The sequence below is a fragment of the Babylonia areolata genome, chromosome 1 (assembly GCF_041734735.1).
Source record: "Babylonia areolata isolate BAREFJ2019XMU chromosome 1, ASM4173473v1, whole genome shotgun sequence".
NCBI classification, from domain to species: Eukaryota; Metazoa; Mollusca; class Gastropoda; order Neogastropoda; family Buccinidae; genus Babylonia; species Babylonia areolata.
This window is the reverse complement of record NC_134876.1, coordinates 26,846,561-26,863,584: the sequence shown is the minus strand read 5'-3', so window position 1 is coordinate 26,863,584 and position 17,024 is coordinate 26,846,561. Positions and strand designations below refer to the sequence as shown.

The 17,024-nt window shown below is 44.6% G+C and overlaps 1 protein-coding gene across 12 annotated transcripts in view; it reads left to right on the top strand.

The window, feature by feature from the left end:
• LOC143281342 (meiosis regulator and mRNA stability factor 1-like) overlaps positions 1-17,024 on the top strand; it is a 79,034-nt gene that overhangs the window by 44,220 nt on the left and 17,790 nt on the right. For all 12 annotated transcript variants that reach the window (XR_013055120.1, XR_013055126.1, XR_013055122.1 and 9 more), the window contains 8 exons: positions 200-366; positions 2,704-2,921; positions 3,809-3,947; positions 6,386-6,477; positions 11,064-11,109; positions 11,887-12,089; positions 14,071-14,298; positions 16,444-16,647. Coding sequence is in view for 5 of the 12 variants with exons in the window: in XM_076586586.1 (XP_076442701.1) it covers positions 200-366; positions 2,704-2,921; positions 3,809-3,947; positions 6,386-6,477; positions 11,064-11,109; positions 11,887-12,089; positions 14,071-14,298; positions 16,444-16,647 (1,297 nt within the window). In the remaining 7 variants the exon portion in view is untranslated. The remainder of the gene's footprint in view (positions 1-199; positions 367-2,703; positions 2,922-3,808; positions 3,948-6,385; positions 6,478-11,063; positions 11,110-11,886; positions 12,090-14,070; positions 14,299-16,443; positions 16,648-17,024) is intronic.

Genomic DNA, 17,024 nt, shown 5'->3' with positions numbered 1-17,024 from the left:
ATACCAGTGGTGGTTCAGTGTGTGGTGTGGTGGTTGTTTGTGGCAGTTTCCCCATGTGTTACGGTACAGTGTCTGGCGTGATACCAGTGGCGGTTCAATATGTGGTGTTGGGGTTGTGTGTGGCAGTTCCCCACGTGTTTCAGTGTGATGTTGGTGTGATACCGGTGGTAGTTCAATACGTGGTAGTTGTGTGTGGCAGTTTCCCCACGTGTTACGGCGCGGTGTTTGGCGTGATACCGGTGGCGGAGGAGAACGGAGTGCCCATGGAACACCTCATCTCCTGTGTGCCGGGTGTGGAGATCGTCGTGTCCAAGAAAGGAATCAAGCTGGTCCACTTCCAGGAAAACAAGGAGGCACCTGGGGCAGGTGAACAGCTGCTGTCATGTCCTGTCCTGTCCTGTCTTGTCTCATCATGCCATTTTGTCTTGTCATCTCATCAAGTCTTTTGTCTTGTCTTGTCGTTTTTTGTCTTGTCATCTCATCATGTCTTTTTGTCTTGTCTTGCCTCCATCATGTCTTTTTGTCTTGTCTTGCCTCCATCATGTCTTTTTGTCTTGTCTTGTCTTTTTGTCTTGTCTTCACCATGTCTTTTTATCTTGTCTTGTCTTGCCTTCATCATGTCTTTTTGTCTTTTGTCTTGTCTTTTTGTCTTGTCTTCATCATGCCTTGTTGTCTTGTCTTGTCTTCATCATGTCTTTTTGTCTTGTCTTCATCATGTCTTGTTGTCTTGACTTGTCTTCATGTCTTTTTGTCTTGGCATGTTTTGTCTTTTTGTCTTGTCTTCATCATGTCATCTTGTAATGTCTTCATCATGTCTTTTTGTCTTGTCTTCATCATGTCTTGTTGTCTTGACTTGTCATGTTCTGTCTTTTTGTCTTGCCTTCATCATGTTGTCTCGTCTTGTCTTTTTTTTTTTGTCTTGTGTGGTGTTTTTTTTTCTTTTGTGTTTTTTTTTCTTTCTCGTTTTTCCTTTGTTGTTTTCATTATCCCTTTTTTGTCCAAGTGGATTTCTTGATTGTTCATTCCTTTAACTGTGTTGTCCTTTTGACTCTTGTGTGTGTGTGTGTGTTTTTGTGTGTACACATCATGTGATCACCATAGTCTGTCAGTGTGTGTGGTGTATTGTGCATGGCTGGCTGGCTGGCTGTGTCAGTGTGTGTGGTGTATTGTGCATGGCTGGCTGGCTGGCTGTGTCAGTGTGTGTGGTGTATTGTGCATGGCTGGCTGGCTGGCTGTGTCAGTGTGTGTGGTGTATTGTGCATGGCTGGCTGGCTGTGTCAGTGTGTGTGGTGTATTGTGCATGGCTGGCTGGCTGGCTGTGTCAGTGTGTGTGGTGTATTGTGCATGGCTGGCTGGCTGGCTGTGTCAGTGTGTGTGGTGTATTGTGCATGGCTGGCTGGCTGGCTGTGTCAGTGTGTGTGGTGTATTGTGCATGGCTGGCTGGCTGGCTGTGTCAGTGTGTGTGGTGTATTGTGCATGGCTGGCTGGCTGTCTTCTCAGGAACTACAAGTATGCAGAAGGTTTAGATTGTTCCAGTAAAATATGTATAGGTTAAACTCATAGCTTAGTTCAAATTATTCCAGACTTAACAGCAATTGAAAGTATGCATTGCTTTTTGTAAAAAACAACAAAAAAACAAAAACGTAGAAACAACAAACAGTAATCATTGTTATATGAAATGCAGCCACGTTTGGTTGAGTGTCTTCTGCATTCAAAGGCTGCAAATTCCACATTCACTCCATATACCAATGGGCTTCTCTGTGCATTCATGACCATTTTTACCCCACTTGGTAGGCAACCATAATCCATTTTCAGGGGTGTGCTTGCTTGAGTATGTTCTTGTTTCCATAATGCGCTGAACACTGATATGGATTTGGGGATCTTTAATGTGCAGGGACTGTTTAGTTGACAGGTTTGTGTTGTGTTGTGTGTGAGGGACTGTTTTGTTGACAGGTTTGTGTTGTGTGTGAGGGACTGTTTTGTTGATAGGTTTGTGTTGTGTGTGAGGGACTGTTTTGTTGACAGGTTTGTGTTGTGTTGTGTGTGAGGGACTGTTTAGTTGACAGGTTTGTGTTGTGTTGTGTGTGAGGGACTGTTTTGTTGACAGGTTTGTGTTGTGTTGTGTGTGAGGGACTGTTTTGTTGACAGGTTTGTGTTGTGTTGTGTGTGAGGGACTGTTTAGTTGACAGGTTTGTGTTGTGTTGTGTGTGAGGGACTGTTTTGTTGACAGGTTTGTGTTGTGTGCGAGGGACTGTTTAGTTGATAGTTTTGTGTTGTGTGTGAGGGACTGTTTAGTTGACAGGTTTGTGTTGTGTGTGAGGGACTGTTTAGTTGACAGGTTTGTGTTGTGTGTGAGGGACTGTTTTGTTGACAGGTTTGTGTTGTGTGTGAGGGACTGTTTAGTTGACAGGTTTGTGTTGTGTGTGAGGGACTGTTTTGTTGACAGGTTTGTGTTGTGTTGTGTGTGAGGGACTGTTTAGTTGACAGGTTTGTGTTGTGTTGTGTGTGAGGGACTGTTTTGTTGACAGGATTGTGTTGTGTGTGATGGACTGTTTGTTGATAGGTTTGTGTTGTGTGTGATGGACTGTTTGTTGACATGTTTGTGTTGTGTGTGATGGACTGTTTTGTTGACAGGTTTGTGTCAGTGGTCTTTGTGTGAGGGACTGTTCTGTTGACAGGTTTGTGTCAATGGTCTGTGTGCAGAGGCCATCTGTGGCAGGACCAGTCCAATGTTATCCCAGCAGATGGCGCTGCTGAGCCGTGAGATCAGTGATTTGTTGCGTCAGTCGCGCACCTGTTCAATCCCAGCCTCCAAGTTCATCCCTGCCTACCACCACCACTTTGGCCGCCAGTGTCGCGTGGCCGACTATGGCTACACCAAGCTGGCTGAGCTATTTGATGCCTTGCCTCATGTTCTACAGGTGTGTGGGAGGGGGTGGGGGACATGAAGTTAGGTGGTGGCAGTGAAGCGTTGGTTTGGGAGGGAGTTGTGTGGTGGTGGTGGTTTCATTGTGTTTTTGTGTGTCATGTATAATTATGATTGTGTTCAGGTTATTTCTATTATCCTCTGGGGAAAAATTGACAAAATGGTCATGCATGAATATGCCACATTGTCTTTTTCAGGTTTCGTTTCAGTTTCTGATTCTATTATCTTTTTGGGCTTCTTGACGTTACTTGTGGCATGCTTTATACAGGTACTGGTGACAGGTGATAATGATGATAATAATCAGATTCTGTTACAAAAAGAGACATTATGATGTAAGGTGTGGCATGCTGTATACAGGTACTAGGGACATGTGGCGATGATCATAATAATCAGATTCTATTACATTTAGAGACAGCATGATGTAACGTGTGGCATGCTGTATACAGGTACTATGGACAGGTGATGATGATGATAGTTATCAGATAATGATACCTTTAGAGACATTATGATGTAAGTTGTGGCATGCTGCATACAGGTACTTGGGACAGGTTATAATGATAATCAGATAATGATACCTTTAGAGACATTATGATGTAAGGTGTGGCATGCTGTATACAGGTACTGGGGACAGGTCATAATGATAATAATCAGATAATGATGCCTTTAGAGACATTATGGTGTAAGGTGTGGCATGCTGTATACAGGTGCTGGGGACAGGTGATAATGATGATAATAATCAGATAATGATACCTTTCAAGGCTTTATGATGTAAGGTGTGGCATGCTGTATACAGGTGCTGGGGACAGGTGATAATGATGATAATAATCAGATAATGATACCTTTCAAGGCTTTATGATGTAATGTGTGGCATGCTATATCCAGGTGCTGGGGACAGGTGATCGTAAGGTACTAACACTGAGTCACCGGGCCCAAGTGAAACGCTTCATCACCGATGTTGTCAAAGTGCTGAAGAGTCAGCCTGGCAAACAGATGCTGGTCTCTGATTTGCCGACTGCTTTTGGTAAGGGAACCTGTGTACAGCACACTAAAGGTGTGAGGTAAAGGGTAACAGACAGCACACTAAAGGTGTGAGGTAAGGGGTAACACATGTACAGCACACTAAAGGTGTGAGGTAAGGGGTAACAGACAGCACACTAAAGGTGTGAGGTAAGGGGTAACAGACAGCACACTACAGGTGTGAGGTAAGGGGTAACACATGTACAGCATAATAAAGGTGTGAGGTAAGGGGTAACACATGTACAGCACACTAAAGGTGTGAGGTAAGGGGTAACAGACAGCACACTAAAGGTGTGAGGTAAGGGGTAACACATGTACAGCACACTAAAGGTGTGAGGTAAGGGGTAACAGACAGCACAATAGAGGTGTGAGGTAAGGGGTAACAGACAGCACAATAAAGGTGTGAGGTAAGGGGTAACAGACAGCACACTAAAGGTGTGAGGTAAGGGGTAGCACATGTACAGCACACTAAAGGTGTGAGGTAAGGGGTAACACATGTACAGCACACTAAAGGTGTGAGGTAAGGGGTAACAGACAGCACACTACAGGTGTGAGGTAAGGGGTAACAGACAGCACACTAAAGGTGTGAGGTAAGGGGTAACAGACAGCACAATAGAGGTGTGAGGTAAGGGGTAACAGACAGCACAATAAAGGTGTGAGGTAAGGGGTAACAGACAGCACACTACAGGTGTGAGGTAAGGGGTAACACATGTACAGCACACTAAAGGTGTGAGGTAAGGGGTAACACATGTACAGCACACTAAAGGTGTGAGGTAAGGGGTAACACATGTACAGCACAATAAAGGTGTGAGGTAAGGGGTAACATGTACAGCACACTAAAGGTGTGAGGTAAGGGGTAACAGACAGCACACTAAAGGTGTGAGGTAAGGGGTAACACATGTACAGCACAATAAAGGTGTGAGGTAAGGGGTAACACATGTACAGCACAAATAAGGTGTGAGGTAAGGGGTAACAGGCAGCACACTAAAGGTGTGAGGTAAGAGGTAACAGACAGCATAATATAGATGTGAGGTAAGGGGTAACAGAAGGTGTGAGGTAAGGGGTAACAGACAGCACACTACAGGTGTGAGGTAAGGGGTAACACATGTACAGCACAACAAAGGTGTGAGGTAAGGGGTAACACATGTACAGCACAACAAAGGTGTGAGGTAAGGGGTAACACACAGCACAATAAAGGTGTGAGGTAAGGGGTAACGACAGCACAATAAAGGTGTGAGGTAAGGGGTAACATGTACAGCACAACAAAGGTGTGAGGTAAGGGGTAACACATGTACAGCACAACAAAGGTGTGAGGTAAGGGGTAACACATGTACAGCACAACAAAGGTGTGAGGTAAGGGGTAACACACAGCACAATAAAGGTGTGAGGTAAGGGGTAACAGGCAGCACAATGGTGTGAGGTAAGAGGTAACAGATATAATAAAGGAGTAAGGTAAGAGGTAACAAAGAGGTAACATATAATAAAGGAGTGAAGTAAGAGGTAACAGATATAATAAAGGAGTGAGGTAAGAGGTAACAAAGAGGTAACATATAATAAAGGAGTGAGGTAAGAGGTAACAGACAACGAGGTAACAGACATCACAATAAAGGAGTGATGTAATGGGGGACACATAAAGCAAAATAGTGGGAAGCGGGTTGAAATGTTTCAAATTATAAAAGCAAGTATATGTGACAAACTAACAATCTGGACTGACAGTGTGACACTGTGATACTGTTATGAACTAAAGTATGTTGCAACTTAATGCTGTAACAAACTTAGGTTATTTATGTCTTGTAATTTCTGTCATTGTTTTTTCCGGAACAAATTAATGCGAAAAATGCCAAAGCAAAGCTAAAGGTATTGCCACATCATTTTTTGTTTTGTTTTCAGAATGTTGGTTTGTTACTCTGCCCTGTTGAAATGTGAGATCAGTTGAATGCATGAAGTGTAAAATATGCTTTAGTTATGAGTTATGATTGTATAACTATGTACTGGGTTTGAGTGTTTACTGTGTGACTGATTGGGTGTTGACTGATTTGTCCAGAGCATATGTTGTTTAGTTATGAGTTATGATTGTATAACTATGTACTGGGTTTGAGTTTTGACTGTGTGACTGACTGGGTGTTGACTGATTTGTCCACAGAATGTATGTTGTTTAGTTATGAGTTATGATTGTATAACTATGTACTGGGTTTGAGTGTTGACTGTGTGACTGACTGACGGTGTTGACTGATGTGTTCACAGAACGTATGTTGTTTAGTTCAGAGTTATGATTGTATAACTTTGTACTGGGTTTGAGTGTTGACTGTGTGACTGACTGGGTGTTGACTGATGTGTTCACAGAACGTATGTTGTTTAGTTCAGAGTTATGATTGCATAACTATGTACTGGGTTTGAGTGTTGACTGTGTGACTGACTGGGTGTTGACTGATGTGTTTACAGAACGTATGCTGTTCAGGAAGTTTGACATCACTCACTATGGAGTGGCTTTCATTGAGGACATGTTCATGGACATCCCTCCGACATCAATTGTGGTCCGTGGTTTGTTCATCTCAATACTTTCTGTTGGTTTGCTGTGTGTGTGTGTGTGTGTGTGTGTGTGTCGATGTGCTCTGGAAATCGAAACTTACTGTTAAGAAGTCTTCATTTGATAAAGAAATAAAATACACAATATTTTCCTGATATGGGGAAAGAGATCAGTTTCACATGAAAAATTTCATTATGACACACTGTCATTGGAAAGAGGAAGCTCTAGATCATTCTTGTTCTCCTGTAGATCTCTGGAAAGGATTTTATTAGAAAAAACAAATGGTATGAGATTAATAAAGACCTCGGTGAGCTCAAAGAAAAGGTCAACACCTCGAAAGGAGGAGCAGCTCATGTAAACAACCTGTGGGAAACATTCAAGGAGGCTATACTTTCTGCCGTAGAGATATCTACATGTCCCATCAATTCTAAGACGCAACAGTGATGATCTCCCATGGATGACCAGAGACATAAAGAAACTCATGAGGCGCAAGATTAAACTTCACAAAAAGGCAAAGAAAACCAACAACTGGGCCATAATTCTGCCAAAAAGAATATAGGAGATCCATGAGGAAAACAGAGCAAAACTACATCAGCGACATCATTGAGACTGAACTGAAGGAGAATAATAGCAAAACCTACTGGAGATATGTTGAAGTTAGAAGACAGGACAACATCAGCGTGACCCCGCAAAAGAAAGGAACCAGCCTGGTCAGCGACAGCACAACTAAGGCCAAGATCCTCCTTTGGCAATTCCGCTCTGTCTTCACCAACGGTGATGGCTCCCCACCACCACAAATGAATGGCCCCCAACGACCACAAATGAATGGCCCCCAACGACCACAAATCAACAACCTTATGGTCAGAGAGGAAGGCATAGCCAAGCTGTTGCGAAACCTAAACTCCTCTAAAGCTAGTGGCCCAGATGGAGTTCCCAGCAGAGTACTGAAGAACTGTGCTGACATCCTCACAGCACCCCTGAACTGCATGTACAACCACTCACTGGACTCTGGACTGGCTGATTGCAAACGTAAGCTGCATGTTTAAGAAAGGAGACCAAAACAGGCCTGAAAACTGCTGCCCGGTGTCACTTACATACTAGAGCATGTCATCAGCCACCATGTCAGAGAACATCTGGATAAGCATGAAATCCTTACTGACAGAAATCATGGCTTCAGGAAGGGATTTTCTTGCGAGACCCAGATTCTCACAACAGTTCACGACCTCAAATCAAATGATGAAGGAACACAACAGATGTTGTGATCTTGGACTTCAGCAAGGCCTTTGACACTTTGCCCCATGACAAACTCCTCCACAAACTGCAGCATTATGGAATCACAGGCCCAGTCCATAGGTGGATCTCAAGCTTCCTCACAAAGAGAACAATGAGTGGTCCTGGAAGGAGAAACTTTGGAGGAGACAGTCGAATCTGGAGTACCCCAAGGCACAGTTCTTGGGACCCTACTTTTCCTATGTCATATAAATGACTTGCCCGAGGTTGTGAGCACAAATTCCAAAGTACGACTGTATGCTGACGATTGCCTACTGTACCAAGAAATACACCAGTTCCAGGACCACATCTGACTCCAAGAAGACCTTGCAAAGTTAGAAGAATGGGCTGGAAAATGAGGAATGAGGTTTAATGCCAAAAAAGGTTATGTTTTTCCAACCAGACACTGCTCGTCCTTCCACTACAAACTTGTTGGGGAAATCCTCAAACATGAGGATCAAAATCCCTACCTTGGAATACAGATTTCTGCAGACTTAACATGGTTCACATATATCACAAACATCTGCAAGAAGGCAAGCTCTATGCTCGGATTTCACTGACGAAACTTGGGCAGCTGTCCTCAAGAGTGCCGCCGTACAGCCTGCATTTCGCTCGTTGGATCTGTCCTAGACTACAGAGCCACTGTTTGGGACCCGTACTTAGCAAAAGATCAGAACAGACTTGAGCGAGTGCAGAGACGAGCAGCATGCTTCAAAAAGAGGGATTACAAGTCACAAGACCCAGGATGTGTCACCGAGATGCTGCAGGAGCTAGGTTTGCCCACACTACAAGAGCGAAGGAAGCAACAAAGGCTTGTCACACTCTTTAAAGGGATAGAAGGCCAGGTTCAAGCTCTATCACCTTAGGAATTCCTGATCCCTGCAGACAAAACCAAAAGGAAGATCAAAATGAAGCCTTGACACAGACCATGTGGCAACTAACATCATCGCCAAGCACGTACACAACAACAGCCGTGGCTACAAAGTCCCCCAGGCAAGTTCAGAGCAGTATAAATGCTCATTCTTTGTCAGGACAGCAGCAGACTGGAACAAACTGGAGGAGGAGGTTGTACAGGTTGCTCCGTCGCCACATTTTCTGCAGCATTGGGCAGAGCAGCCTTGGCTGCCTCCCATGAGTAAAGAACCCCCCCCCTTTAACCCTGCCCTATGACCCCCCCACCTGGTTAGTGAGATGCAGCGCTGCATCAGGACATCTTTGAGCTCAACTCAGGGTGTCTGTTGGAGCAGTAGACCCCCCACCCCCATCCCCAGCCCACGCTGCTAGGGAGAGACAGTGCTGAACCAGGACACCTTGGAGAACAACTTTAGATCAACTGTGTCAGTTGGAGTAGAATATAAAGTTTTGTTCAGTATAGTTTTTTTGTTGTTTTTTTTATAGTTAAGTGAACTTATATATACTTAAGTAAATATAGATGACAGTTTCAGCTTAAAACAAAAATAAGTTCATGAACTAATCAAGCCATGTGCTCCCATCACCCATTGCGACGTTGATCTGCAAAAGTTCCTGCAACATATCGTTCCAGATTCCAGAAATAAATAGTGAAAAACCACAGCTCATTAACCCCTAGGCTGCCACAGTGACAAGATAACTCATCATGGCAAGCCTGTATGCTTCACTGCCACAGTGACGAGATAACTCGTCATCAAAATATTCTGACTTTTCCCTGGTTTGCATTCACTTCGTTGACAAAAATAGTGGTAGCTTTAGCCTGGGGAATCTTTCTAGATTCTATTCATAGCTAGAAACCCCATCTATGTCATGAAGCAGTCCTTTATTTGAACGTTTTGGTTGGGTCACTGTCCCAGTGTTTGCCTGACTTCTCTCCTCGGTCGCTCAACAACATGTCTGACTGACGCCGTGCTCAAGACATGACAAACTAAATCAACCAAGATTTCTTTCTTTGGCTGATGCTCAGAAAGAATTGAAGCGTAAATTCGAAGAAGACAGTGATGAACATTTATAGGACGATTTGATAGAAAATAAAGGGAGCAATCAAGAGAGTGGCCAAGATGCGACTATCAGTGAGTGATGCTGGCTGTACAGATGTTAGCAGACGACAGAACATGACCGAATCATTAGCAGGACACAGTGTGAGCGATATTCTTGGCACTCGGCCAGCGCGGTCTGATGAGAACTGGATAAAGTGACCGTGTGAGAGGGGTGAAGAGGATGGGGGTGGAGGCTGAGGGGGCGTGGCCTTACATCCATATTATCACTTGGAGAAGTCACAGTGCATTGTGTATCTATCTCTTTAAAAAAAAATTATATATATATTGTGTTTGCAGATATCCATTTGTCCAGAAAATATATTTTTGTGCAAATTACCTGACTAATGTTTGTAATGAACAAGTTGAAAATGTGACAAAAAACAAAACACTGATTTCAAAAGAACAGCATGTCACTAAAAACATAAAATGGGAAAACATGTGTTTTGTATTCTTTATTCATTTACCTTTCAGAAAATATGTACTTTTATGTGCCTTTCTCCAGTAACAAAGAGCACAGAATTTTTGGAAAATTTATACCCGTTTTTTTATGATAAAAAACCCTGGCAAACAGATTTCACTTAAATTTTATTTTCCTGGCAGCGAAAGGGTTAATTTAACTTTTTTCTGGACATTTTGTTCTTGGTGGGTGTCATTACAGTCAAAGTGCTGATGTCTGTTAGAGTGTGTACACATGCTGTTTGTTTCTGGATGGGAATGGTGTTCATGTTGTTGGAGCCATGTTTGGTTGGTGTCATGTTATGTGGTTGGTGCCATGTTGTGTGGTTGGTGCCATGTGCTTGGTGTCATGTTATGTGGTTGGTATGTTATGTGGTTGGTGTTATGTGGTTGGTGCCATGTTATATGGTTGGTGTTTTGTGGTTGGTACCATGTTATGTGCTTGGTGTCATGTTATGTGGTTGGTATCATGTTATGTGGTTGGTATCATGTTGTGTGGTTATGTGGTTGGTGTCATGTGGTTGGTGCCATGTTATGTAGTTGGTGCCATGTTATGTGGTTGGTATGTGGTTGGTGTCATGTTATGTGGTTGGTATGTGGTTGGTGCCATGTTAGGTGTCATGTTATCTGGTTGGTATGTGGTTGGTGCCATGGTATGTGGTTGGTGCCATGGTATGTGGTTGGTGCCATGTTACGTGGTTGGTGCCATGTTATGTGGTTGGTATGTTATGTGGTTGGTGTCATGTTACGTGGTTGGTGTCATGTTATGTGGTTGGTGGTGTCATGTTACGCGGTTGGTAACACACAGCATTTAGGATGAAAAAGCTGATATTCTTACCCATGGTTGGCTTTGTTTCAGATTACTATGGAAGGAAATAAAATGAATATGGCAATACCAAAGAGAGGTAATACACTGTATTTACTTACTTAGCATCACAAAGATGACTAATGACAATGTTCCAACATCCTTTTATCTGATAAATATGCATGAACACCTAATACAGTGACTAGATATAGCTGATAAATGTACAGTGAATCTACATATCTGATAAATGTATTTGGACACTGAATACATTGAATAGATCTATCCGATAGATACACTTACAACATACATTGATTGACAATATAATGTGGTGGGTGTGTGTATATGTGTCCAGATTGACAATATAATGTGTGTGTGTGTGTGTCCAGATTGACAATACAGTGTGTGTGTGTGTGTGTTCAGATATCTTCTTCGTGTTTGGCTGTGACTCCTACGTTCACTCGTATGTACACGAGTGGGCTTTTATGTGTATGACCATTTTTATCCATCCAAAATGATTAAGTGTGGTGTGTGTGTCCGCTTGAGTGATGATATGGTTTGTGTGTGTGTGTGTCTGATTTATTGACAATATAATGTGTTGTGTGTGTGTGTGTGTGTGTCTCCAGATTGATTGACTATATAATGTGGTGTGTGTGTGTGTGTTTGTGAATACAGATTGCTAACGTAATGAGGCAGTGTGTGTGTGTCTTCAGATTGATATGATGTGTGTGTGTGTGTGTGTGCAGATTGATAATATAATGTGTGTGTACAGATTGAAAATATAGATTATAATGTGTGTGTGTGCTTGTGATGTATGCGTGTGTGCTTGCATGTGTGTGTGTGTGATGTGTTTGTGATGTGTGTGTGTGTGTGTGTGCAGACCAGACCCCCGAGGAGGTGAAGCGCACAGAGCAGTTTGCTTTGGAGCTGGTGGACCTGTTGAAGCACAACCCCCAGTGTCGCATGATCTTCAACCGCTTCATCCCTGCCTACCACCATCACTTTGGTCGCCAGTGCCGCGTGGCCGACTATGGCTTTACCCGCCTCACCGACCTCTTTGAGAGCATTCCCCAGGTTGTGGAGGTGAGTTATTACTGTTGGACAGCATTCCCCAGGTGGTGATGTGAGTTGTTTCTGTTGGACAGCATTCCCCAGGTGGTGATGTGAGTTGTTTCTGTTGGACAGCATTCCCCAGGTGGTGGAGGTGAGTTGTTACTGTTGGACAGCATTCCCCAGGTGGTGATGTGAGTTGTTTCTGTTGGACAGCATTCCCCAGGTGGTGGAGGTGAGTTGTTTCTGTTGGACAGCATTCCCCAGGTGGTGGAGGTGAGTTGTTTCTGTTGGACAGCATTCCCCAGGTGGTGATGGTGAGTTGTTTCTGTGTGACAGCATTCCCCATGTAGTGATGGTGAGTTGTTTCTGTGTGACAGCATTCCCCACGTAGTGATGGTGAGTTGTTTCTGTGTGACAGCATTCCCCAGGTGGTGATGGTGAGTTGTTTCTGTGTGACAGCATTCCCCACGTAGTGATGGTGAGTTGTTTCTGTGTGACAGCATTCCCCAGGTGGTGATGGTGAGTTGTTTCTGTGTGACAGCATTCCCCACGTAGTGATGGTGAGTTGTTTCTGTGTGACAGCATTCCCCAGGTGGTGATGGTGAGTTGCTTCTGTGTGACAGCATTCCCCAGGTGGTGGAGGTGAGTTGTTTCTGTGTGACAGCATTCCCCAGGTGGTGGAGGTGAGTTGCTTCTGTGTGACAGCATTCCCCAGGTGGTGATGGTGAGTTGTTTCTGTGTGACAGCATTCCCCACGTAGTGATGGTGAGTTGTTTCTGTGTGACAGCATTCCCCAGGTGGTGATGGTGAGTTGCTTCTGTGTGACAGCATTCCCCAGGTGGTGGAGGTGAGTTGTTTCTGTGTGACAGCATTCCCCAGGTGGTGGAGGTGAGTGTGGAGTTGTTTGATTTTCTCAAGGAATCACCACTGCATTTGGACAAATCCATTCACGCCACACCGCATCTGTGAGACGCCTGACAGCAGCATAAACCAACACTGACCAGGCCATGAGTATATGCAGATAGATCTGTGTACCTCTCACGTGGATTTTTTCTTCACAATTTTGTCAGAGGACAATGCTTAAGTTGCCATGGGTTCTTTTTCAGTGCACCAAGTGTGTGATGGTTGATCATCTTGTCTGAATGATTAGACGGTCAGTTCTTCGTTCGTGGGCTGCAACTCCCATGTTCACTCGTATGTACATGAGTGGGTTTTTATGTGTATGACCGTTCTTACCCAGCCATGTAGGCAGCCATACTCCATTTTCGGGGGTACAGATGCTCGGTTCAATTTCCTATTCAGAGTAGGGAGAAGGGGTGAAACGAGTCCTACCCAGACCCTCACAGATACTATAGTGGCTGATAAGCGTCTTGACCACTTTGCCACCTTCGTATGTTAATGAAATTCAACGTTGAGTAATGTTGGGCTATGTGTTAGAGCATTCCTCAGGTGGCGAATGGTATGTGTGTGTGTGTGTTGTCAGGCTGTGTGTGACATATGCTGTCGGGCTGTGTGTGCTGTCAGGCTGTGTGTGACATGTGCTGTCGGGCTGTGTGTGACGTGTTGACAGGCTGTGTGTGACATACACTGTCAGGCTGTGTGTGACATGAGCTGTCGGGCTGTGTGTGACATGTGTTGACAGGCTGTGTGTGTGTTGTCAGGCTGTGTGATGTGCCGTCAGGCTGTGTGTGACATGTTGACAAGCTGACGTGCTGTCAGGCTGTGTGTGACATGTGTTGACAGGCTGTGTGTGTGTGTTGTCAGGCTGTGTGTGACATGTGTTGACAAGCTGTGTGTGACGTGCTGTCGGGCTGTGTGTGACATGTGTTGACAGGCTGTGTGTGTGTGTTGTCAGGCTGTGTGTGACATGTGTTGACAGGCTGTGTGTGACGTGTTGTCATTTGTATTGTGCTGTGTGCTGTGCCGCAAGTAGTTACGTGTGCCATGCCGCACTGCGCATAGTGACATGCGCTGTGACGTGTGTAGTGATGTGTTCACATGCGCTGTGCAGATCGTGGATGACGAGGAAGAGCGCATGATCAAGCTGACAGCCCCAGAGATGCGGCGAGTGCTCGCGGAGCAGATAACAGGTCTGCTGAGGGAAAGTCCTGGCATGGTGCTGCCCATCAAGGACGTGCTGCTGGCCTTCCATAGACACTACGGCTTCCCCTTACGGCTGGCTGACTTTGGGGTCCACGACGTCAAGAGCCTGCTGACCAAGATCAGGCACTGTGTGTCTGTAAGTCACCTGTTGATTGGACAGCAGGAATGATGACCATGATGTTTACCTGACAGGTGGACAGCAGGAATGATGACCATGATGTTTATCTGACAGGTGGACAGCTGGAATGATGACCATCATGTTTACCTGACTGGTGGACAGCAGGAATGATGACCATCATGTTTACCCGACAGGTTGACAACAGGAACGATGACCATGATGTTTACCTGACAGGTAGACAACAGGAATGATGACCATGATGTTTACCTGACAGGTGGACAGAAGGAATGATGACCATCATGTTTACCTGGTAGGTGGACAGAAGGAATGATGACCATGATGTTTACCTGACAGGTGGACAGCTGGAATGATTACCATGATGTTTACCTGACAGGTGGACAGCAGGAATGACCATGAAGTTTACCTGACAGGTGGACAACAGGAATGATGACCATGATGTCTACCTGACCGGTGGACAGCAGGAATGATGACCGTCATGATTGCCTGACAGGTGGACAGAAAGAATGATGACCATGATGTTTACCTGACAGGTGGACAACAGGAATGATGACCATGATGTTTATCTGACAGGTGGACAGCAGGAATGATGACCATGTTTGCCCGACAGGTTGACAACAGGAACGATGACCATGATGTTTACCTGACAGGTAGACAACAGGAATGATGACCATGATGTTTACCTGACAGGTGGACAGAAGGAATGATGACCATGATGTTTACCTGACAGGTGGACAACAGGAATGATGACCATGATGTTTACCTGACAGGTGGACAGCTGGAATGATTACCATGATGTTTACCTGACAGGTGGACAGCAGGAATGACCATGATGTTTACCTGACAGGTGGACAACAGGAATGATGACCATGATGTCTACCTGACCGGTGGACAGCAGGAATGATGACCGTCATGATTGCCTGACAGGTGGACAGAAAGAATGATGACCATGATGTTTACCTGACAGGTGGACAACAGGAATGATGACCAACATGTTTACCTAACAGGTGGACAGAAGGAATGATGACCATCATGTTTACCTAACAGGTGTACAGCAGGAATGATGACCATGATGTTTACCTGACAGGTGGACAACAGGAATGATGACCAACATGTTTACCTAACAGGTGGACAGAAGGAATGATGACCATCATGTTTACCTGGAAGGTGGACAGAAGGAATGATGCCCATGTTTACCTGGTAGGTGGACAGCAGGAATGATGACCATCATGTTTACCTAACAGGTGGACAGAAGGAATGATGACCATCATGTTTACCTAACAGGTGTACAGCTGGAATGATGACCATGATGTTTACCTGACAGGTGGACAACAGGAATGATGACCAACATGTTTACCTAACAGGTGGACAGAAGGAATGATGACCATCATGTTTACATGGTAGGTGGACAGAAGGAATGATGACCATGATGTTTACCTGACAGGTGGACAGCTGGAATGATTACCATGATGTTTACCTGACAGGTGGACAACAGGAATGATGACCGTGTTTACCTGACCGGTGGACAGAAGGAATGATGACCATGATGTTTACCTGACCAGTGGACAACAGGAATGAATGGTGGACAGCAGGAATGATGACCATGTTTACCTGACAGGTGGACAACCGGAATGATGTCCATGATGTTTTCCTGACAGTTGGACAGCAGGAATGATGACCATGATGTTTACCTGATAGGTGGACAGAAGGAATGATGACCATGTTTACCAGACAGGTGGACAACAGGAATGATAACCATGATGTTTACCTGACAGGTGGACAACAGGAATGATGTTGATGATGATAGGTGGACAGAAGGAATGATGATGATGATGACAGGTGGACAGAAGGAATGATGATGATGATGACAGGTGGACAGAAGGAATGATGATGATGATGACGATGACAGGTGGACAGCAGGAATGATGATGATGATGTTTACCTGACAGGTGGACAACAGGAATGATGATGATGATGACAGGTGGACAGAAGGAATGATGATGATGACAGGTGGACAGCAGGAATGATGATGATGATGACAGGTGGACAGCAGGAATGATGATGATGATGACAGGTGAACAGCTGGAATGATGATGATGATGACAGGTGGACAGCTGGAATGATGATGATGATGTTACCTGACAGGTGGACAGCAGGGAGGACCCCCCAGTGGTGAAGCTGCAGTGTGGCCAGGAGTGGTCTCCCCTGGCAGTACGGGTGGTTCAGCTGCTGATGGACCAGAGTGGGGGTTGTCTGCCCCTGGTGGAGCTGTGCAGTCGTTACCGCAGCATGTTCGGTGTGGACTGTGACGTGCACACCATTCAGGAACAGCTCCTAGACTATGTGCAGGTCAGTCAGTGAGAATAAACCCTAACGTACCAGAGTTGTCATTTTTCGCTCACTTGTAATAATAATAATGCTAATAGATAGTAGTAATAAGGTGCAAACTCCGCATATGATGGGCTTTAAGCGCCTTACATGAAACAAAACATATACAGTCATACATGATAACATACTTCTGCACATGAAAAAACAACACATATGTGTATCTATACACCAAGACAATACTTCAAATTGCAGATATGAACAAACACACACACGTACACTCACATACAAGACAAAAATACCCAGCACACACACACATGTTTGCACACACACAAACATTTGTTTTTCCAGATATTTGTTTGTTTTTCCTTATGTGACATATGTTTGTTTTACCTTCTGAC